Raw genomic sequence first — 25,741 nt, forward strand, 5'->3', positions numbered from 1 at the left:
CTGTGTCATTGGAAAAGTAAATTAGTGCACATTTCACTTTCATGTCTTAAAAATGTCTCTCTCTTAACACCACCCCCCCCCCCCCTTAATTTCAGATGGATTTGGAACAATGTGAGGGCATATTGCTCATCAGGTATAAGGCATAGTCAGGTGTAAGGTATAATAAATGCAAAATGGTTCAAATTAGATTACCTTTGACTTTTCCTTTTGTCCACCACCTTATCTAGATTTCCTTCATCTCCATCAGGGCTGTCTCTCACAGTTAATTGCTGCAGCTATAAGTTTGGCAGTTTTCTTCCTCTTCCTACCTTTGGATGAAACATCTTCATAAGCAGTTTCTTCTGCACATCTTGTGCTGCTTTTAATGTTTCTTTGTCATCTAAAAACAATATAAACAGTCAAATCAATGCAGTGTATTTAATGGTTCCTTGCTGAAATTATTGGTTGACAAAACTTGATGTTTTTAACCAGAAAGTCAAATAACTTAGTGATTCCTAGCCGATGAATATGAAAGGGAACTTTGAATTTTCCAACATCTCATATTTGCTGACCAGAAATAAGCAGAAGGACACGGGTCTTAAAATTACTTCGCTCTTCGCTTACCTGTCTCCCCACAGCCTTAGCACACTCATTCTACCGCGCCTAGAATGTCCTGGTAACCTTTTAACACTGTGCACCCTCTGTTACCGCCCTTTCTTCTCATTCTACCAACCAAAGCGTCTACCTCGTAAATTTTCGAGCGGATTTTTTTCCACCGAATTTCGTCCACTTTTGGTTTCTAGGATCGGAAATGTTTTCCCATCCACTGTTCTTGGAAGTATTTGAAGACTTTGCAGCCCGATAAGTATCCTTTTCTTATTCTTAGAGAGGTTTTTAGGGCTGTTTCTCGGGAGCGGCGTTCGCTCCGTTTTTCTGTGCAGAACACTACAACTAGTAGCAGTTCTGCGAATTGTTTACCATAGTTACGCTAGTTCCTGACTTTTTGGGCTACACATGCTATTGCGTTAGTTTTCCCTCACCCGTTGTTTAGTTGTTAACTATTCTTCTTCTCTTGTATTTTCGTGGCCTTATACTTTAAATATATATTTTTATTTACTTGCCCCTTCCATTTCCCAGGCTCGTTCCTGGTTTTTCCCCACTTTTGGGGGCTGGCCTTAGGCCTATTCTGTTACCTTGTAAGCCGCGGGCCTCTAGCCGAGGCACGGTGTTAAGGTAATATTGCATTGACTTATTTACTTCGTTCCCCACTTACCTGTCTCCCCACAACCTAAGCACCGCATTCTACCGTGTCTAGTATGCCCTGGTAATCTTTTAACACTGACCCTAGTGACCTCCTTCGTTTTTCTACCACCAAAGTGTCTCATAGTGTTTTCGGATTGGGAAAAATTTTCGCCGAAATTCGCCCGGATACCTTGGATTATTATACCTAAAAGTTTCCTATCAGGAGTTGTAGACTTCCAACATGTTTTCCAGCCTGATAAGTATCCTTTTCTTGTAGGGAAGGGTGTTTTGGGGGGCTGTTTTTAATGTACACTCTCGCCCATGCGTTCGTTTTTTAGCGTAACGTTCTTTTCACAGGTAGTAGTTCTGCGAGACTACTTCGTTCGTTTGCCTTTTTCCGCCTTGTTTACGCGGATAGGCATGTGTTTTCTTATGTACATGTTTTTCAGCTTTCATACTTCTCATAGGATGTTTTGCTTGTTTCATGTACTTTCGTTACATTTTACGCTTTTAGTGTGGGTTTTCACTTTTGTAGCGTAGTTTGTAACCACGTTCCGCTATATCCTACCTAGTCGGGATAGACGGTTCGTTTCGTTGTTTTGTCATGTTAAGACGGGAGTAACCTTGTTCTGTATGAAGTGCCATATGTGACAATATTATATACCATATATATTGATTATAACGAGTAATATATATTGGTTATGCAGTAATATATATGACTTATGTTTGTTCTTCATATATATACGTTATGCATAACCTATATATATTTCATATCATATATATATCGCATAACATATATTGTTCGTTATAACCTTTATATATTATATACTATTTTGTCATGTTCGGCGCGGTTATATATATATAGATTATAAAAGTGTGAGTGGCACGCGAGTGGGAGGAGCCGTTATGCAAATCGCGTTCGCGAGCACCATGTGTACGATCGGTAATGTTGATAAACTTTTTCGACGGAGCGCGGGCAAAAGGACTTGTATAGTATATATACTAGTGCTTCAGTATATACCTACACTGTAATGCAATAGAAGAATAGGGCAAAAGCCACGTTATCTGTCCGCAATACACTATCGAACCTTTCAACCACTGACCTATAACACTCAGTGCTTTCAACATGTCGAATAACTTAACGGAAAGCGAGTTTTCTTCCTTGGTAAATAGGCTTGCTGAGCCTGTCGCAAGACAAGTAATGAGAGTGGTGGGAGATCGAGAGCGTCCAACAAACACTAACAGGTAGGCTTAGCCTAACAAATTGCATAACTGTACTGGAGAGTTAGCCCAACTGCAGTGTTAGTACCAACTTATCTTAGGGGCCCCTAGGCTAGGCCTAGCCCTATAAGCCTAGGCTAGCTATGGTAAAGTGATATATAGCCTAACCAGTTAGCCTACGCTAGTGCTAGTCCATGACCTAACTACGGTACGTTACACAAAGCTTCATATAACTAGTATGATTAAGGTTTTTGTAACATACTGTAATTACTAAGTTAGGCCTAGGCTAGGCCCCTACAGGGCCCTAGGTCTTTGTAGACCTGAGGCGGAAGCACAAAATCACATTTAGGATAGGCCAAAAAAATCAGCTTTTCAAGAAAATTCTTCTCAAAATAGGAAAGCAAAACTGAATCAGGGTCCCAATTTATGACCAAGCCATCAGACTCATTATTTAATGAAAATACATTTTAAAAGGCCAAGAAGAAAATAAAATTGTTACTTAAATTGTATCAAAGTTATTATACTTACATTATTATTTTTTTAAATTAAACTTTAATAGACTTTCACACTTTAGGACGATTGTATTTGTACCCTGAAAGTGCAATTTTGTTTCCTTGTTTTGTATTTCATCGTTTACATGTGGGCAAATGGTACATGTAGGTCTTCACCTCTGTGCATGATGCGCGCATGTAGACACAAAATGTGCATGTATGCACAGGACAAATTTTGACTTGCACAAGAATATAACTGATACCAAATTCATGTAGGGCTGAATCTACATGCACTATGCATGTGGGTCAACATAACTTTGAAACAGTTTGTGAGAAAAATGCTAAATCGATCAGGAAGATACTTAATAAGGGTATGAACTCAATATATTATATATAATATAATTCAATGTATTCTACACTCATTAATATAATATGTGACAAGACAGTTATCAGAAAGAGACATTATCTTATCAGATTTCACAAATACATAATTATACACGTTAGGCAGCAATCTTGCAAATGAAAATGGAAAAGAAATTATTTCCCCAAATGGTTAACTACAAAAAAACATTGTTCACAATTAAGTGACACATGACATACCTTTCATAGTTTTTTTAATTTACATAATGCTCTTTTGAAATTCATTGTAGGAATGTGTTTCAGACTGCCCATGAGGAAATGCGGAACCTGTTCCGTTTTGGTGGTCGAGGGCAAGGACGTGGGCAGGCTCCGGCTAGGAGAGGATCATCTAGCAGAGGGACCAATCAAAGGTATCGCCCATATACCCAACAGGCATCAGCTGGGAAAGCTATTGATGTTGTCCTCCTTTTGACCCCAAATGAGTAAGTTTGACCTTCCTTCAATGTTGAATCACACTAAATTTCACTGTGCACATATGCCTAAGTAAAAAATTATTATAGATTACCTGTATTATGTAAATTCCTGAGTGCTCAATTTTTCATAGGGTTTTAAACATGGTATGATTTATTTTTGGTAGTGACACAGGCAGACTACATCAGGGCCCACAGTGGGGGGGGGGTGAGGATTTTTTTCAAGATCAATTTAACAACCTTGGCAAATACTTAGATAATCATCACATATATCAGACCCTACAAAACATGACTCTGACAATTCAAAAAGTGGGCGACATACTTGCCTTGGCCACAATGAATCTATGCAATCATGTTGGTATGTGCGGACATGTAGGGTAATAACGTCCGAGGCCTTGTACAAAGGAAGTTCTTGGAAGTAATACAGTACAATGTGATTTTCAACTTTCAAGTCATTAGAAGACAAAGGTTAGGGTATTGTCAATTTTACGTCTATTAGGTTAGGATAAAGGAAATTTCAATGAAGTCCTCGCACTGAATGTAATGGACACCTGTGTTTGTGTGTGATGCCAAGCTTGTAACCACGTTATCTCAGCAGTCCCAAGTTGGATTAATATCTTACTTGGTACATATGTTAGCCATATTGAGTAGATGATTCCTATTGATTTTGAAATAGGTCAAATGTCATATGAGGTCAATAAGGGTCAAACACTGAAAACCTTGTAACCAGGTTATCTTAGCAGTCCCAAGTGGGATTATTCTTACTCTTGGTACAAATGTTACCCATATTAGTAGAGTAGGTGAACCCTAATGATTTTATAAGAGTTCAAAGGTCATTTGAGGTTAACATGGGTAATTTGCTGAAAACCTTGTAATCAGGCTAGCTCAGTAGAGGAAACCTGGATGAAACTCGTAGTTAGTATGTAGGTCACCCATATTGGGGAGATGAATCCTATTGATTTTATAAGAGGTTAAAGGTCACTTGATGTAAGCATGGGTCAATAGCTGAAAACCTTGTAATCGGGCTAACTCTATATGGGAAACTTTATGAAACTCATAGTAGTTATGTAGGTCACCCATGTAGGTTTCTCAGAGTAGGGGAAACCTAAAATATATAATTTGGACAGAAAGGAGTTTAAAGCAATTTCATCATCAGAATTTTCAATTCAAGCAAGGAATCACAAAACCTTTTGGTTTTTTTATAGCAATTATATGCATGCAGTGTTCTCCACGAGGGGTTTTAGGGGGCGGCCCACCCAAGTGAAAATTGCCACCCCCAGAAATAGTTACAGCCCCTAAAAAAATCATGCCCCCTAAAAATAATCTGCCCCCTGAAAATTTGAAATGTTCCAGAATGTTTAATAAGATGTTTGTTATCAGTTATTGCACAAATTTTTCCTAAGTACCAAATTTTCATCATTCCACTGAGTTTCTATTGATTTGCTAAGAAGAGAAATGATCTCTGATGTATTAGGACTGTCAATTTCCGTTTAATTTTCTATCCGTTTAAACGGTACAAATGAACGTTCGTTTAATGTTTAAACGGTATCCAATTCCGCGATGTTTGTCCATAAACTTAACTTAATGTTACAGATACAATACACAAATAATGTAATAGTAAACTGTATATGGTGCACAAGTATGTATGCCTACGGTACAGTATCTACATGATGCCTTGCACGATGTACACATGAGATTTCAAAATAAAAAAGGTTTCGAAGCAAAGCCTGGGAATTAAGTGTCATTTCCCGTGATCTAGCTAGGAGGTTTTTTTTGCAAAATGTTCTTGTATATTTGTGGAGAACACTGGCATGCCTAACGTTAGTGCCTTAGACACAAATAGTTACTTATAAGTAGCGTATAAATTGACCATTTTGTGATGCATAGAAATCTGCTAGCCTATATACACCGTGGCTAAAATTAGCCGAATTAATACGTCTGGATTATTTTGTCGGTTACCGACGGGTATGGTCCAGGGTATCTTGGTCCGATTTTTCTCCCCGGTGCATATACATATAGGCTATGTACGTACATACATATTCTACTCTACAGATCCTCAACAATTAGAGGACAGAACAGAGCAAGGCTGCATGAAATAGGATGCATTATTGATAAGTTCTTTTTCCACAAGTCATGGCAATCTGAAGAAGTAACAAGGAGGCTCCAAGATGCTTTTGCTGATAGACTGAATGATGGATCTTCCATGAGGTAAATTATATGAAATATGCAGGGTTATAGGCAAGGAATCTGTGAGTGGCGGTTGATTTTTCGGGAGTGGCAGTCATATTGACACCCATTCATTTTACAGTACATTCATTTTAAAACACTGTTTACCAAATTTTGTACCAGTCGATGGGAAGCTATATCTTCTAACTTCCCTATCCCCACGGAAATAACTCATTTTGACGATTACAAGTATAGATCAATATGTTAGTTTATTATAATAGCATCAGAACCACTCTTGCACTTTTGCATATTTACATTCCGGATTTTGTCTCAAAGTTTTCAGATTCTAAAGCCTGAGGGGCAAACCTTGGTAGTTCCAAGATTAGCACAAGGAGAAAAAATGTCTGGAGCAAAGGTTTGTGACATTTTTGCTCAGAAAACCATGTACCTGCGCCCAGAGAGAAGGATATCTGTAGATACCTCGGTATGTATATTTCCTTTCATATATTAGGGGCAATTGGGAATTCAGTTAGCCGTGGAGGTTAATTTGCATGGGATAGGTGCTGTTATATCATGGGATAGTCAGCTATCCCCCAATATGAAATAGCAAAATATTAACAAAATATTTATTAAACAAAATGACAAAAATAGAGACATTTTCATTAGTCACCTTGCTTAATTAAGGAAATATGTCAAATGTCATGTACCTGATGTTTCACTATACTTTAACCTCCCCAGAAACCCACAATGTGTAATAGAGCATCATGGGAAGGTGCTGTATTACAATCATTTTGTAACAACCAGCATTACAAATTGCTCATTATGACAATGTGCAAGAACATCAGAGCCTACAACTAGTCATAAACTACATTAAAAATATATTATTAAGTATATTTAAACAGATAGGCATGATTTTATCACAGAAATTACATACCTAACATTTGAAACCTAAACTTGGCATAGATCTAGACTTAGCTATATACAGTAGTAGGCCTACTAAGCATATTAAGTGACCATTTTGGCTAGTCGACAATTGGCTGAATTTGACAAAATTTATATACAGATAGATAACTGTATTCCCTACCTACATATGTCAAATGGTTATATTTCGAAATCTCATATTCATAGTATGAGGGGGGGGGGGTTTGGGCATTGGAGGGGGGGCGGTTAGAAATTTACATTATAGTTTTACCTGGCCACATTGTTTAACAAATAGGTGTGGCATCATTTATATTAGGCCTATAAATTATTACTGGCCAAAAAGTAAAACACTTCTTTTATTTCGGGGGAAATTAAATGTATATATTTACAGACATGAGACAAAATGGGAAACGTCGATGACGGTAGCCTGAAGCAATACATTTTGGTCTTAGGGAAGCTGGACCAACTTCGGGGCCCATGACACCTATCGGATACCGAGTTTTCGATGACATAATATTAGGGTCACATTCATGACTGATCATTTCAGTCTCGCATGCAGTCCACCTGTACGGCCTATACATCTACAGATACTACCTTGATAGAGGATTCGGTGAAGTTAATCATGAAGTGAATGGGAGAGGTATCCAAATTAGCCTTTTGTCTTTGCTACACATCCCGATGGGGCTGTGGCCCCCTCTGACTTCCACCCCTACAGTGATTGGTGCTAAACACAACACATTTTGCACAAATTACATCCGAAGACAATACCAGCTGAAAGTAATATATAACTGCACACAAAGCGCGCTGATAATTCGCAATGTTCCCTTTAAAACCGGACTCCAGTCCGGACTCGGGTCTGAGATATTAGTTAAATTTATTGCAGACACTGGTCAATCGCTGCAGAAGCACTGAATATTTGACTGTTCTTTGGTTGGGTTGGGTTGTCCTAGATTTTAATCCAAGATTGCTTATGGTTTATATCTGGTGCTCCTTGATATATAGGATGAGGAAGATAATGACATGCCAGACCCGTTCTTAGGACCATCATCATCATCACCATCATTAGCACATGCATCCTCATCATCTAGATCTGGTTTGAGGTCCACTGCCCCTCAAAGGACATCAGCATTGACATCAGTATCCACAGCACAATGTGCCCCTCCAACAGCAAGAGCTTGCCCGCAGTGCACCTTTCTTAACTCATCTAACACAGATTACTGTGAGATATGTATCAATTTGAAAACAGCTACTCTGATAATATATGCTTTTTCTTTCTCTCAATTTTTGCACAAATCCACATATATATGACTCTGCACTCTGATGAGTATATGTGGCTTCAAAATCAAATTCATAAAATTCCATATCCTTGCCACATATCTGGTTTAGGGATATATATTTGTATCATGTCCACTAGAAGTTTACATACTCTAACCCTTGAGCTAGTGCAGAATGGACTCATTGGACTGGGGATCATCTTTATTAATTAGGAGGATTTGTTTTATGGGCTTTTGGATATTTTCTTAATCATAAATAAAATATGATCAAATAATTAATTACTTCATTGCTAGAATGGTCAGGCATCCAACCAGTGTATATGGATGGGTCAGGGTTAAAGTGTCATCCAGCAGGGGCGGTGCCCATCGGGGGCACAGGCCCCTCCCTGCAGCGGAGTGCCCCCCTCCCCGTCTCGGAAAAAATAGGGCCTTTATGCTTTACCGTATACAATGTGTACAATAACACTTTTTGTTGGGGAATTTGGCACCCACGCCGGGGAACTCGGGCCCCCTCTTCGGGAAAATCCTGGCGCCGCCCCTGTCATCCAGTGGAACTGGGCCATAACTACATCATATTGAGTTTTCAGCTTTTTATTTTTAATTTCAGCCACTCTGTCTCCATCAGTCAGTTCTGACAGTCAGTCAGTCTGTCAGGTCCTGCCATCGTCAGGGGATGATCCTTCCCAGCAAAGTAGGAAACTGAAGAATCCAGCTTCACTGATACAAGACTTCATATCCCTCATTCACTTCAACAACAAACCTACAAACAACCTATATGTTCATAGAGATGAACTACTTAATGACAACATTGCCTTCTTCAAGAATTGCAGGTTTGATGCTAAGAGTGGACATCAGAGTGCACTTTGAAGGAGAAGAAGGCATTGATGCTGGAGGACTTATCCGTGAAAATTTTTGTATCTTCTTTCAAGAGGTCCAGTCACCGGAAAAAAACCTAGTAATATCAACGCCTACAGGAAAACTGCTTCCTTCAAACAATCAATTCCACACATTCTCAGGGATGTACCAGGTGTTGGGGAAAGCGATTGGCACTGCACTTCTGAATGAAGTGTCAGTAGAAATTCCCTTACATAAGGCAGTGATTGCAGTCATACTAAAGAAGACACAGGAAGAAATTTATGCACAGCTGCATAAAAATGACATAATCGACTTGAGCCTCCAAGATTTCATAACAGAGGTAATGAAAATAATACATGTAGGAAAACAATTTTGAACCAAATGTTGATTATATATGTACCAAATTTCATGTGGATTCAACAATGTTTGGTAATTTGACCTAAAATGAACCCTGGTGACATCCATATGACCTTCAAATTCCTTGCCATTGTGATCATTCTTGTTAAATCAGTCAATCATTGGTCAAAAGGTCCTAAATTGTTGAATTCCCCATTTTGTAGTTAAAATTTGCATTAACTGGCTATTTTTAAAATGAACATTTAATTAGTGTAGTGTAGTATTAATTAGTGACAATTAGCAGTCCATGCTTATAATCCCCCCTCAAAAAAAAATGTGTAAACAAGGTTTCTAAGCTTCATTTGTAACTTATAATAAGTGTTATACAATTGCACCAAAACAATTCTTTAGTAATTGCTTTTCCAACTATATGTAGCCAATTTGTGTCTAGTCAGTGACGTAGAATGCATATAGGTTCGGATGGCTGGAGATCATTTATGTGCTGATACACCAAAACAAATTATTATGTGTGCATGATTTTTCAGATGATAGTTAAAAGAATATTCCAGAGGAAAACTGATGTTCAACTTTGTAATGATTATTCAGAATCAGGCAATATCTGTGACATCACAATTGCACATTGAATCCAGAAAGCTTTCGTTTTTCTTAATTTAATGATTTTAAATTATCCATGGAAATAGAATATCCAAGTAACAACTGTTGTAAAATACATTTGTAATAAAAATGTTATAAACTTTGGCATACCATTTCAAATTGGAATTAACAAAGACTTTTCCACAGCAAGTGAGCTGATGACATCACAAAAGTGGCCACATACCTAACCAAAATGATTTTGCTCTCGACTATTTCATATGATAAAATTTATTAATGCATTTTTCCTAATTTGTTTTTTTTTTCTGTCCTTAAAGCTATTGGAAGAGACAGATGAGGACATGTTTCAGCAACTGTTGTCTGATGAGAGCAAGCCAACACACTGGCTTGACAGCTGTGGGTGGCCAGCTGCAAAGGCAATGAAGGTGAGTGTACCAATTTAGATTGGCATACATGGGCAATATCATTCAATGAAAGAGTGGTTTAGTTGATGAAGTAATTGGAAGAGCTTAAAAGCACAAAGTTTAGCATATAAGTCATGCAAAGGAGGACCTTGTGTAAGTTGTGTAGCTTGGAACATCCAGTGATTTTGACAGAAATATATGTCCATAGATATGTTCCAGGAAATTGACATGTTATGAATTTTATTAAAGCCTGTATTTTCAAAGTTAGGTCCTGTTTATGGTTTTCATGACAGTGTACATGCATGACTATCACTAGTTTTAAAAATGTAGGTCAGGGCTAATTATGACTGCCACCCCCCCCCCAAAAAAATACAGTTGGCAAATCAGCTGTACACCAGAGACATTATGTATAAAAATCAGAAAGAAATCCCCACCACTCAAAAAATGACCTTATTAGGCCACTGACTACCATGGTTATGTTAGATGAGATTGTACACAATTACAGGCTGATAAGTTAATTAGTTGTTTATTGTTTTGTACAGGTAGAAAACAAACATGACATAGCTCTTTGTCTCATGTTCCATTATACCATTGGGATAAGGAGGGATGCCATCGATGCCATGCAGAAGGGTCTCTTGGATTGCATTCCAGAGCTCCACATGGTTGATCTAGAAGCCTTTGCAGATCTCTAGGCTATCAGACCAATCTTGGCCAAGGATTTGAAGATCATGGTGCAAGAAGCTTTGCAAAAGCTTGACAGACCTGCAGAGTCTGAAGGGTATCGGAGGACTGTCAGCTTTATATCCAGCTTCTTCACAGATTTGGGTAATTAATTACCTCTAATTATGACACTTCCAACATATCGTAAGGCTCAGTTATTTTGGTCTGGAAATTCAAGCTCACTACATGTGCAGACTACATTTTTGGTTGCAATTCCAAAGGCCGAGTAACCTTTGCAACCCTGTCGGTATGTTTGTATTATATATTAATATTCGTGAGTGGGTGGGGCTTAATGCTTAATCCCTCAAAGTAGTTTGTAAACATGGAATTGTAGAAACAATATGATGAACTACTGTCATATTTAATTGTTAGGTGCTCCATGATTAGATGTGCCCTATTTTTTTGTTTTCCATGACATGAATATTAATGAGTGGCAGGACAGTCAAATTCTTAAAATGTCAGTATTTTGCTATTGCATGTCCAATTTACTTCATACTTTGTCGTGTGATGTTAGATGATCATCGATGAGAGATCCTCATTAATATTCATGAATGCATTATTAATGCTAAATTTATCAGAATGGCCTGTAAACATAAAAGAAGTATATTGAATTTATGTCAACTTGAACTGGTAGATGTCCCAAGATATGCCGTATAGTTGTCTATGCCATGAATAATTGTTAGCGGGCGGGCTAAAATGTCAATATCTTTGCGAATGTATGTCTGATCAGCTTCATCCTTGGTATGGTGATAGATGATGAGATGTTCATTGGCACATGACAATGGAATTCCTCACCTCTCTCCAATGTTCAGGTATGTCAGATAACTAATAAAATTTCACCAATGGCATTGGAACCACTAAATCTTTTGGTTTTCTGGTCAAATACATTCATATTCAAAATTATATGAAATGCAAGGTTTAAAACAATGATGTGTTGCAATAGCCTTTCATGAGAAATTTGTATAAACAGACTGTCTGATGGCTTTTATATTGCCAACTTGGAAATACTTATGATATTACTTATTGATTCATACAAACACTTATTATTACATATTATACCCATGCCTTTAATACTCATTACAACAGAATAATCATACGGATGATCTATACCACAAAATAGCCAGAGTGTCATTTGTCATACATCAAACATGATATACCTGTATATTTTCATCAGAATTTGAAATATTTTTATATAAAATATATATTATGAGGATGCTTGGCTTAATACTTAACCACTGGAAATAGCTAGAGATTACAAGTACAGATCAATATGATTTATGGTTACCATACTTGATATTTGTATTGACAGTACTTGACTACTAATCCATCATTTTTTTAGTTTTTTATTCAGTGCCTCATAGATATTAATTAAGTAGGATATTTATACAGTTCTATTAGTAAAATTTTAGTAAGGCTCAGGGACCTTTGTGATCATGTATGTGTGTTTGTCACTCGAGAACAGGCTCGGCCAGCTGGTCTTGATGACAGTATCTATCAGCAACTGGCTTTTTGATCCTTGCCTTGGCTGCAAGGAATCTATGCAATCACGTTGGCGTGTGTGGACGTGTTTTGCAGCAGGTCCGAGGACTTGAACAAAGGAATTCCAAGTCCTTGGAAGACAAATTCAATAGAAACAAAAGGTCTTAGGACGTTCGGACAATGGTAAGGGTATTGTCAGGTTAGGGCGCGGACAAAGCAAATTACAATGGAGTCCTCAGACATAGTGTAAAACCCACCTGTATGCGTAAATGTGTGTGTGTGTGTATGGACATGTAGGGTCATAACGTCCGAGGACTTGAACAAAGGAATTTCAAGTCCTCGGAAGACAAACAAAGGTTAGGGTTTTGTCAATGTGAGGGTCTATGAGGTTAGGATAAAGGTAATTTAAATGAAGTCCTCTGACTGAATGTAATGTACACCTGTGTGTGTGTGTCATGTGTGTGTGTGACACCAAGCTTGTAACCACGTTATCTCAGCAGTCCCAAGTTGGATTAATCTTATTCCTCGTACATATGTTGCTTGTTATGTCTTAAGAGTTGTCTGGTGAATGTGCTTGACTTGAATTGACTACCTCACTGTTGTGTGTAAACATGTGACAGCTTGCCAGTCTTGACAGGCAGATGCATCATGTTGTATAGGTGTGGTGTGGACCTATTGGTTTCATTTGCAATATAATGCATATTAGCTTACAGTATTGAAAACTTTGCAAAAAGGCTAATGATAACACTTTTTCATATTTTATGGCATTGGAACCACTAAACATTTTGGGGTTTATGATTGTATAGTATTCACAAAAATATACTTATCATAGCCTGATCAATAAAATGTATTTATGATTCCCATTGGTTCATAACAAAAAATATATGTTCTATTTTTTAGATGACACAGACGCACATATTCTTGCAAAGTTTGCAACTGGCAGCCCTTCATTCTCCCCTGACCAGAAGCTAACAATTGCTGTTAACACCTTACGTCCTGAGGAGGTTTCACCCATCGCCAATACTTGTCAGTGTTCAATCATGTTTCCTCAGGGCCATACCACCTATGCCTCTTTCAAAACAACAGTACTGGACAGGATGGCACAGACTGGTGATTATTTTGGGAGGTTTTGAATCAATATTTCTGTCATAAGTTATATGTGGGCATATGCAGTTATACACACTAACTCAAGGGAGTGTTTGTACTAACATGGCATCCATGATTACCTTCAAGGTAACACTTTAGGCATAGTACCAAATTAGTTGTACAATATTTTATCATCTTGTTCTTTTCACTGTTTTTCTTTGCCTAGAAATAGTTCCTTTGTGATCATTCAGTGTTTTATTAACTTGTTAAAGGTATACAATTCTGGCTCCAAAGTGAATTTCACAGACCTCATGAAATTCATGATTGGATCAAGCCCCATTCATTAAATCAAATGAGCTGACCAGTCTAGAACATGTTTAGCATACTTGGGGTGAGCATTGTTTACCTTTAAGGTGTTCAAAAATGTATGTTTTAAAAGCTCATACCAAAATGAGCTTTTGTGATCATGCTCCTATGTATCTATCTATTCCTCTGTCCACAATTTTTCAAGTTTTCCTTTGCATGATTTTATTTTATGATATTTGGACTTAAATATAATCATTGGGTGATGAGCTATTTTTGGGTGATAGGAATTGGAGGTAACATGTCATCTAGGGAGCAGCTGAGGTAATTACCTGAAAATGCTTTAAAGTGTACAGCTTTTATTGCATTTGAAACTTGAGTGGTGCTTCCTTCATGGTGTTCAGGTATTTTATAGTCATCTAGGTTTCATTATCTGAAAACACTTCAAAACTGCCGCCTCTCACGGGTTGTACTGAACATTACTGAAAATAACATGTCCTTGGGGAGTGCTTCATACGAAGTGTTCAGGCAGTTGAAAGTCAGATGTCATCTTGGAAGCCTTTCCTGCTTTTTCGTTCCTTTGCATCTATTTTTTTTTTATTCATCTAGCTGGTTATAAATTTTGGAGGATTTTCAGGCTATTTTAAATTTTCATAACACAAGTGGCTTTCATGGGCCGGTGTTGAAATAATGATATTATTATACATCATCTTTTTCAAGATTTTTTTTTTCCTTCCAATTGAGATGAGATGTGGTTGTACAACAGTATGTAATGATGAACAGACATTGTTAAAATCAAATTAACTTTTTATTACTTATATTGCCTTGGTCGACTAGAATATTCCTATATCTTACCAGATAAAATTTATAATCAGGTTAGCTCAATAGTGCATTTTGTAAGAGGTAAAAGGTCATTTGAGATCAAGAAAAAGGTCAAATGAAGAAAGGATTGGTGTATCCCATACTATAAAGTTACATATAGTGTATATAGATTAAACCTGCTAATTTTGCAGCAGGCTGTTTGATATGGTCCTTGAGAATTTGTAAGCAAGCTAGATGAATATCTTGAACATTAATGAGTCATATTTTGCCCACAGTGAACAGAGAACTTTTAACAGGTAACTTAATGTAAGGAGGGGAACAATACTAAATACTACTTTATGTTAATTTAAAAGCAATGAATCACAAAAACACTGGGTTTTCTACTAAATTTGGGATAGTCCCTTTAGTGATGACATCACAGCCTTACCATTGCAGATTTTTTTAATGCTTTTACATTTTCAAATTTATAAGTTAAATCAAAATGGTTTAGATTCCAAATTTTCATTGTTTTCTGTGAAACTTACTGTATTTTACAACAACAGTTCAAATGTCACCAAAATCCATATATAAGTTAACACATTGTAAGAATCTGGCATATGCAGGCATACATAATTATTCTGTAGGTCTGAGGCAAGTCGATTTTTTTATGCGGGCAAGTAGGTTTAGCGAACAGCTAGCCCAACAGGCAAGTATTAAAAAACGATTTGTCAAAGCCTGTGAAGTATTAATTACTATTGATGATATCAATTTATTAGACCATTCTAATGTTGTACGAGCTGCTGTACCATTGTTTGTCATATTCCAGGTAAATAAGCTTGTTTTGAGATGGCTGCCTTTGTGATAGGGGTGGAAGAGATCACTGATCTGGTGTAAAATTTGTCACCATTGATCAGGAAAATATGTATTGACACATTTGAGATGTATAGATACTTAGATGATAATGGTAAATCATTGGCAAGTTTGACATTTTTTCCCCCTTTTTGAGCATAATTAAATCTAGGATGCAATTAATGGTATGAGTAGAGGAAGTGATCCTCTGGGATAGGTACATGGAGTACCAACAATTTTTTATACCAGAGGTAGCTAAAATAATTTACATTGTGTTATGATTATCTGTATATTACCAATAGTGTTATCATGATAATGACATTTACTGATATCTGAATATGGGCTCAACATGGCAGAAAGGGTTTTTGGAACATTTGCAGTGTGTTGGTGTTTGCACTGTATCAAACATGTAATGTAACGTGGTACCCATGGATATACTGAACACAAGAGTCTGATATATATCTAGTTGCATCAGTCTAGCAAAATTTTGTGTTACTGAATAGTCACCATTACACACAATTCAAGCTTGCCCACAAGTTCCATCTCTATATAAAATACAAAGTGACAAAATTTGTTTTGCTTTAAACATTTTCTTATCTTTCTCTTGTTTCATGCTTCACCAACCAGTCAACAATATATATCATATGTGAAATATTTTTACTCTTTTAATTATTTGGTAATCAAGAAAGTTTAAGAAATTCATGTGTTTGTTCACATTTTGATCTGGACAGGTTAATGCTTATAAGAGTATTTGTTAGATTTAACTATCTGTTGCCTATGTTGCAATATAGTTCTTGGATATCACCATAGATTAAAGCCTGCAATTGTCAAACATACGACTGTTGCAATATCATTAGTGCAACTTTTCATCAGAGGTCAAATCATGAAATAACTTGAAGGTGTGATGTTTTAAACATTCAGTTCATTGTTCATCTTATAAAACAATTATATTATAATCATTATCATTCATTAGTGAGAAATATACCTTAGAATACCATCAGTTCTCTTGGTATGAAAAGTCTTTGTTATTCTTTACATGTTTCACCCCTTTTAATACCAATTTGAAGTGGTATGCCAAAGTTTGTAATATATATGAAAAATGCATTATGCATCAGTTGTTACCTTGGTATTCTTTTTCTATGGATAAATTATTTCTAGAAAAAAAATCACTAATTAAATTATCAAGAAAATCAAAAGCTTATGGATTCAGTATGCAACTGATGTCACAAATGTTGCCAGATTCTTAATGAAATTGAAAATGTGAACTTATTTGAAACATTCATATCTTAGCAACTAGAAATGGGACTTTCACCACCGAGTGTAGTTTACTTCGTCCTCATTCTCATCACTATTCTTTTAACATTTCACTTTTTGTTATGCATAGCTTAGAGTGCTATGCATTAGGGCGATTCCATGCAAACAGGGACATGACCCCAAAAATGAAAGAATCCTTTCTGACCCAATATATTGCTTTTGGTTCATGCTAAGGTATTCAGGGTCCAGATCAGAAACTTTTTCCTAGCATACAGTGTCATTTTACCACAAAAAAGTGCAGTGATAGCTGACTGTGATTCTGCAATTAAAATGCAAGTGAGTCTGTGTGGATTTTTCAAAGTCCCATATTCCCTTGTATGAAAGTAACTTGTACAAGTGTGAAATATTTATGAGTAATACAAAATATGATATTTTAAAATCACATCACATTGCCCATTCACCATTTTTGGCTTGTAGGTATATTGCTGTAGTTAAAAGGCGTCTATGTTGACATGTAATGCGAGTTCCTGGGCAATCAAGATTTTAACATTATTGCTCTCCTGGAGGCGATAATTTTCTGCCATTCCATATTTTGCTTTTTGGCCCAAGTACTGAGTTTAACAATAATCAAAGGAATAGAAAGTCCATGCATATTTTGATATGAAGGGCCACTGAAAGCCGTAATGCGAGTTACCGGTAATGCAAGTTAACAGTGCTGTAATGCGATCGAGTAACCACTGTAATGCCAGTTGTCATACTGAAAATAACTGAATATTGCCTTATGACAAAGAATGCAAAACCTTTGATCCATGATGCTGAATGATAAAACAAGTTGAAAAACCCTATTCCAGCTTTAGCTAACATTTAAATTGTGTGTGAATCATTGGAAATGAACATTGTCATCATTGTTCATCACATATTTTAATTTGGCCAGCAATTATTAGTAAAATTATTGACAGAGGTATAAGTATTGTTGTTTATTTGTTGCTACAATGCTTTTAGACTTCTACAATGGTTCTTCAGAGCAAATAATTCTCCAGAATTTGATGAAGATGAAAATACTGACTGGGCAATTTGTAATGCAAGGTACCTTAATGTGAGTTACCAGATTCTTCCCCCCCTCCCAACCACTTCTAAGTTGTTTTATATTTTCTTGTGCTACAATGTAATCTTCAGGATATAGTAGATATCTAGTACATACATTCAATTGAACAAAACATTGTTTGTTTGACTAAACTAGTATCTCCATTTTTGCTGTGTACTTTTTGTGTAATGCGAGTTATCGATTTTGTTTATCCCCCTGTCATGAACTACTTTTTGATAAATTTTTGGTTATTTAACTTTACATATAATGTAAGTCACCTTCCACTAGAAATAATAGTTTCAGCATTTTATTTTCCATTTAGATTTCATTGATGACTGGACAAAGTGAAATGCGAGTTACCGTTATGCGAGTTACCGGATTATTTCCCCTTCCACACCACATCTTAAGTTGTTTCATATCATTTAGTAGTTTGATGTAAACACCAGTGGAATAGATATCTACTACATACATTCAACTGGATACAACATCTTTTGTTTGAGCAAACAACTGCATTGAACTTGCATGAATTTTTTATGTGTCCTTTTTGGGTAATGCGAGTTACTGATTTTCTCAAGAGCACCATACATAAGACAAAGCAGTGCCATCACCCCGAATAATTTTAGATCATTGCTTTGAGTGTTTGCTTTAATACCACAAATAATCAACCTGCAATAAAAAAAAATTGAAAAAGTGTAATGCGATTTACCGTGGAATCACCTATTAGCAATATTAATTGTGGACATTGCATTCTGTAACAAATGACCGAGTGTTCAGGTACAATTGATATCCATGACTTCCATCATTCTCGAGTGGATTAACAGTGTTCCTTAGTCTGGCAATCTGATCATCAGAAAGTAGTGACTCAGTTTCTGGAACTTGTACTCCATCTTCTGTTTCATTCATAGGTGCATCTCCATCAGGGTCAATCCCATACAACTCCCACTGTTCATTACTATCAAACACACTCTCTACTCCAGTATAATCTGAATGAAACAGCCGAAAACACCTTGGTGGAACAGTTGATTTGGGGACTGATTATGACATGAACTAAGGGGGTGGTTGTTGTACTGAAGTACAAATTCTGCTAGAGCCCTATTGATTCGTGGTATGAAAACAAACTGAAGTGATGAAAGATCAATTTCATTCAATGGATCTAGAACTTGATCATCCTGCATGGCCATAAAAACATTTTTGAAGTAACGGACAACCTTTACATTCACATCCCTCCATAACCTCTCTATGCGCTGGTTATGCACGCTCCTCCCTGTTATCATACTTCCTCTGTTTAGCCCTCGTCTTGCAAGCATAAACTGTGCCACATCATAGTTTTCAACACCCAAGTCTGACCTGACGTGGGAGGGGACACCATAGAGATTAACAGCTTCCTGAAATAAACTAAGGACTGTTTGGGCACGATTATTGTTGGTACACCTGAGATACACTACCCGTCTGCTGTATCCATCGATCCCACCATGGATGACCAACCGCCATGGAATTAATTTATGGTTACCATCAATATGCCTGTGAAGGGGAAACAGTAAAAGATAATGGTGCAAATCCACTCAGAACCATAAACAACTTGCATTTTCAGGCTGAAGGTAAAGCATTGCTTTGTTTTGTTCACATTTTATTGTGAGTTCCTGATCATGTTTGCATTCTGATAATAAAGAACCAGAATGAAACCCAAGGATCATTGCATCCATGTTTCACTAAAATCCATGAAAGACTATGCTATGATAATGCTCTTCTTACAAAGAAATCACTTCATAACCTTTGACCTCAAATTACTGAACACCCCAAAGGTACCACTAACTCAATGATCATAATGTGTTACTTTCGACATAATTTATTAATAACTCTGTGAGAAGAAGCATTTTAAGAATTTTCAGGTAATGCCCTTAAATAATCCCTACAGTAAATGACCTACATCACCCCTGATTCCCCCTCATCCAATGAACATTGTGTCCAAGGTTCCTCAAAATCCATCAAAGCCTGTACGAGAAGAACAATTTTGAACAAGTATCAACAGACGGATACTGTAGATGCAGCTTGATCATATAGGCACGATCATATGTATATATGTGACATAGTTTATTTTTAAAACTTGCATTTCAGGCTGAAGGTAAAGCATTGCTTTGTTTGTTCACATTTTATTGTGAGTTCCTGATCATGTTTGCATTCTGATAATAAAGATAATAAAATATTGAGTAGGCCTATATTATATATAAAAGTATATATATTAAGCAAAATGAATATTAATGAGAACACATTTCATTTTCGACTTTAACACAACGATAGCAAACTGTATGATTACTTACGGCATGGTAAAAACTATGTCACATACATTTGATCATGATACATTCATGATACATCTACCTGTGAAGAATGACTTGATACGTGCTACCCATTCATTAATGTTCAGGTAAAGAAACACCATATGGTACATCTACACATGGCACAACTACCTGTCATTGATCTAACATATCAATAACTGGGTTAATAAATCAAACATGTCATTGGGGATACACTGTGTTAACGAGCCAGCCGTCACATACACACACCTTTGGCTTTCGCGTTGTAACCAAAACTAAAAAAAAAATCTCCAAGCTTATTAATATCTGCTGTGATGATACACTTCACCTTCTTGCCATATTCTCAAGTGGAAATAACAATTTGGAAAATTAAAATTATATCAGAAAATCTTAATAGACAATTTCAGATTTTGTGTTTACAAGCTATTTTGTGTGGTTCACAAATAATGTCATCCCATTCTAAAGTAAAAAAAAATGGTGTCACTTATGAAGTTGATACAGTTACAAAGATATTGACATCTTAAGAATTGTATTTTAAGCCCAGACCACTCATTAATATTTATGATTTGGATACCAAGAACAAAGCACATCTACTCCATAAGTGTCATGTACCAGTCCAATATTATATTAACATGCCATTTTTGAGATGTTGTGTTTATGAGCTATTTGTGTGGCATTAGCTATTTTGTTTGGCATTAAGCACCCACTCATTAATAATGAAACAAAATTTAGTGAAACTTACGAGTGAGCTTTCACACACCACACACATACACACAGTCACTTTTGGAAATGCAAAATCCCTGGTTCCCACCACCCAACATACATAACACTCCTGACCGAGTCTATATATGTCTACATAAATATAGTCTGTCCACACGCAAAAACGACCTCAAAATCAAATCTATTTGTCTGTCCACATTTGTTCAGCATGCTTCTCCTCAATGGAGTTTGACCAAACTTGAACACAATGTTTATTTGATGAGGGGACATCAGGGGTATTCCAAAGTTACACATTTTAATCATTGAGTAAATTGGTGCATGTGCAGTTTTTAGCGATTTGAGGTCACATGTCATAAAATGGAAAATAGCATTGATCTTTTGTTTTTTTTTATGGATTTTTTAGTGTAACACAAATGCAATGATCATTAGGTGTTGAAACATAAGTGGTGTCCATACATTTCGGGTCAGAGGTCATTTAGGGGTTATTTGAGATCATTATCTGAAAATGCACACCAACTTTAACACATTGCTAGAAGTGAATTTGTTACAAATGAACTCTGACCACTTCATTTCAGCCATGAATATGAAATGTAACTTGTGATAAATGAACAAATATTTGTAAGAGCCACTGCACCATTGGTGCACTAGTTGGAATATGCAATAATAAAAGTGATTACCTACATGCATCTTGATCTTCAAAAGAACAACAAATTCCGGAAAGTATGCAATGCTAGTTGGGTAAGATCCCTCAAACCCACCCAAATTGAGGTTTATTACCACAAATCTGTTGATAACATGCGTGTAGGGGATCTCGAGGATTAGTATGTCTGTACATGCACATTACATGAAACATTTCATTAGCAACAGTACTGTACATACTCACACATAATACAGCAATGCAAGTGTTACTGTATAGCTGCCTAACGATTGCTTACCATAAATGATTTGGGCAAGGAACATGGTATGTCCCACGACAAATTGCATATGATCTTCTGAGCAATCTACTGATGGGATCCACTCGAGAAATGGACTGTCTCAACCGCCATCTTTGAGTTCTTACTCCTCGTCCAGTCAAAGCTCCAATGACATATCTTTCACCTTTAAAAATGGAAATATTAAATTCATCAGATACTAACTACTATAAACTACAGTATATGGGTATGAATATCAAATTTTTATGTAGAGATACTGTACACCCTCATCAGTCACAGTCTTGGATGATATACTTTTTTATTACAACAATTCATCACTGTTAACAAACCTGTACATTTTGCAACAAACCGGTGTTGTTTTGTTTTAGCAGTCTTTATTAATATCATCACAAAACAGTTTATTTTTTATCATGTTTTAATGCCAGTGCATAAATTGAAAATTGTCATGGATAGCTACAGTACCATTACATCCAACAAACAGCTTTAAAGATATGCTATAATCTGCTTAAAATGGTCAAATTATGTGAAATGTATTTCTTTAGTTTCAATAGATTTCTTTGGTCAGTTATACTTTCAGTAGTGTAAGACTGTATGATTGTTCTTCCTTATCCTTGCATCAGTCTGGTGTTAATGAACAAGCACACAAAATGCACTCTGGAATGGTGTTGGGCCAATTATCAGTATACAGTATCGGTATCGATTGATATTGTCATTATCTGCCTCATATCGGTATCTGTGAAATTTGTGTCAATTGCTGATAACACCCTACCGATATCACAAGCAATTTTATACAAACAGTTCATCTGTGAGTAAATTTTACTTCATCCATTTGCCGTAAAAATTCAACTGGCATTTGTTCACATACAGTATTCAATATCTATAACAACGTTATCTTAAACATAGCAATAGCTCGGTAACTTTACCAAATCACACTAAATGTGGCCCGACAAATACAAACACTGCCGCAATGCAAACACTGTTTTGTCTTTCTCTTTTTCGTTTTAGCATCCCATCAAGTTGATGGATGATACATAGAATCAAGGAAAATGTCTCTGAAAAAAAAAAGTCTTGAATTCCATTTGGGCAGATATTTGGCTTTAGATCACTCATCCATTAACATACACAATATTTAACCTACATGTACACTATAACAAAATTTACATTGCACTCAGGAATTTCCCCAATCTATGTTTTTCTATGACTTGAGCAAGTAAAAATTCCAATGACCAAATCATCATGTGGCTTTGTGAGTTTGTGTACAGTAGTTAACGTCAGTGTCTATAGGCCTAACGTGAGGTAAACAGTGGTTTGCATGTCACTAATTGCGATCACAAATAAAACATTTATTATAAAAAAAATCAGTAAAAAGAACTTATACAGTTCCGTACAATTTGACAGTAGTACAGTACAGACCTTTAATCAGAACAAGAGTACCAACTGTCACTGATTCCTTATCTTAAAGGGGAAGGTCTTCATGTGTAATAGACAATGTATTATGTATATTTCTCTGATCAACCCCCTTGCTTTGAATTGAATCAGACTAAGTGGTCAATACAAACATTTTCAACTGAAATGGTTACTATAGGTGATAAAACATTTTCAAATGAAATGCTTAATAAAACTGAAGAGTACTGTCACATTTTGTACTGTCACATTAGATAGATTACATTTGGACTTTACCTGCATCTGGTGAGATTTGTAATATCAAGATCATCATCTGTGATTTGACTATAGCCGCTTCCAAGGTGTGTAGGCATCTGGAACTCATGTCTTCTTCGAAGAACGGTTCTATATGATATATTCAGTGTTGAAGCCACTTGTTTCCAAGATCCAAGAACGTGATAATGTTCTTCCAACTGTGGCATGGTCAAGCAAAACCTAAATAGAAATAAGGATTTGTAATTCAATGAATACTAATAGTTAAACTATACATACATGTATGTACTTTTTGCACACATTTTGACAGCCAAATGTTTGGGCAATGACATAAACAAAGATAAATGCAAAATGTGACATTTTGAGATTGTCTAGAGGGGAGGGATTTTTTAAGAGGGGCGGCAGCTATTTTCAGGGGGGCCCGGGCGGGTGCAGCAATTTTCACTTGGGTGGCATGCGACCACCCAAAAACCCTTCATGGAGAACACTGTATAGGGAATAATTTGAACAGTGCTGGCCATTTTGGGAATTGATAAAAGCTGATAAAACACATGATTGCCCACAATCCAAAGTTGATTTGAATGTGCTGCAGTTGTTAATTAATGGGGGTTCTCCGCTTCAGGTTGTTCGGCACGGCTGTTGCACAGTGGTGACGGGCAAGTTGCTTCCACCTCCCCAGACTTTGAGAAAGTGGTCGAAGTATGGGGTACTCTCACGTCCATGGGATGGGGACGTTAAATGGCGGTCCAGGGAGCAGGATGGGTTCACGCCTGTCTCGTTATCATCTGAGCACTTGGTCGTGAAGAGAAGGCTGAAAAGCCGGTGTTCATCCACAATCATACCTGGCAGTCTGGGTTATCTGTGTGTGGTACAGGGTCGTTCATGAGGACAAATGTCCTTCCTGACCCTTGATCTACTAAACTAAACTAGGCCTAACTGTTCGGCCTAGGTCCTAATGTTAGGCCAATGCTACACAGCTACATTATATAGGCCTAGCCAAGGCGAAGGGCCATGCCCGGATTAATCTCTCAAGTCTTATAGTCTTACCGTGGTCGGCCAGCATCACCTTGGATCGTCGAACACTGAAAACTGTAGTCAATATCGTCGTCAGCCTCTCCACTGTAGCCGGTTTGCAAATTTTCTAAAGCTCCAAGGAGCTGCTGTAAGCCACTTACAAGCATCAAATTAGCTTCATCTCCTGGAACGGGCAGATGTTGAAGGTAATCTAGCGAAACACGTACCAAATGTATCGCAGATTCAACCCTCCTTGTACGATATGTGCTCTTTGCGCGTCTGCCGTATTTTGCAAACGAATTGCTTCACTATAGATGTTTGGGAGCTCAGAAAAGGCGTCTAAATAACTATTTTGTTGAAGATCCATCACTTGTTGAACCATAGAAATTTATCCTAATCAATTTCTATGTGTTGAACACATTGACATGTACCTAGGCTTTATGCGGCGCGAATGTTCAAATAATCAAGGCAATTAAGCTCCTCCCACTCGCGCGTGTCACTCACACTTTTATAATCTATATATATATAACCGCGCCGAACATGACAAAATAGTATAAAATATATAAAGGTTATGACGAACAATATATATATATGTTATGCGATATATATATGATATGCAATATATATAAGGTTATGCATAACGTATATATATGAAGAACACACATAAGTCATATATATTACTGCATAACCAATATATATTACTCGTTATAATCAATATATATGGTATATAATATTGTCACATATGGCACTTGATAGTTCTGATATATTGTTGTATATTTTCATGTTTTCTCCAGTTGTTGCTACGTGCGCTCCCTGAGTCTCATGACTTGGGGCGTACCTCGTAGCCTTGTTCCCCCCTCCGCTGGTTCGCGGTTAGGGGGGTTCTCCCTTATATACATGTTTCGTCCTTTTACAAGTTTTTCGATGCATATATGTTTAGTTACGTTGCTTCCATATGTCGGAAGTGTTTCACCTTGTAACGTATCTTGTAAGCCGCGATCACGTTGTTGTTGTTCATGTTTGAACCTTCATATATTTGTATATATTTTCATGTTTCTCCATGGGTTTCGCTACTCGTGCGCCTCCTAAGTGTCGGGAGGTTCACTTGGGGCGTACCTCGTAGCCTTGTTCCTCCCTTCCCGCTCTTTACGCGGATAGAAGGGTTCTCTCCCTTGTTTACATGCTTCGTCCTTTCCTTCA

General features: G+C 36.9%; 3 protein-coding genes across 3 annotated transcripts; 2 read left to right on the forward strand and 1 right to left on the reverse strand.

Annotated features, from left to right (window-relative positions):
• Window positions 1-1,859: 1,859 nt before the first annotated feature.
• On the forward strand, window positions 1,860-16,673 carry LOC139985067 (uncharacterized). Its single transcript, XM_071999261.1, has 8 exons — window positions 1,860-2,466; window positions 3,584-3,775; window positions 5,816-5,971; window positions 6,266-6,413; window positions 8,732-9,319; window positions 10,245-10,352; window positions 10,874-11,156; window positions 13,431-16,673. The coding sequence occupies exons 1-5, from the start codon at window positions 2,348-2,350 to the stop codon at window positions 8,825-8,827; spliced, it is 711 nt and encodes a 236-aa protein (XP_071855362.1). The 5' UTR covers window positions 1,860-2,347; the 3' UTR covers window positions 8,828-9,319; window positions 10,245-10,352; window positions 10,874-11,156; window positions 13,431-16,673.
• On the forward strand, window positions 8,912-11,023 carry LOC139984592 (uncharacterized). Its single transcript, XM_071998539.1, has 3 exons — window positions 8,912-9,319; window positions 10,245-10,352; window positions 10,874-11,023. The coding sequence occupies exons 1-3, from the start codon at window positions 8,912-8,914 to the stop codon at window positions 11,021-11,023; spliced, it is 666 nt and encodes a 221-aa protein (XP_071854640.1).
• Window positions 16,674-16,805: 132 nt separating the features above from the next.
• LOC139985066 (uncharacterized) lies at window positions 16,806-25,240 on the reverse strand. The gene is made up of 4 exons (XM_071999260.1): window positions 24,575-25,240; window positions 23,552-23,749; window positions 21,875-22,037; window positions 16,806-19,428 (listed from the first exon to the last, which is right to left on the reverse strand). The coding sequence occupies exons 2-4, from the start codon at window positions 23,637-23,639 to the stop codon at window positions 18,876-18,878; spliced, it is 804 nt and encodes a 267-aa protein (XP_071855361.1). The 5' UTR covers window positions 23,640-23,749; window positions 24,575-25,240; the 3' UTR covers window positions 16,806-18,875.
• Window positions 25,241-25,741: the final 501 nt, after the last annotated feature.

The sequence above is a fragment of the Apostichopus japonicus genome, chromosome 17, assembly GCF_037975245.1.
Source record: "Apostichopus japonicus isolate 1M-3 chromosome 17, ASM3797524v1, whole genome shotgun sequence".
NCBI lineage: Eukaryota > Metazoa > Echinodermata > Holothuroidea > Aspidochirotida > Stichopodidae > Apostichopus > Apostichopus japonicus.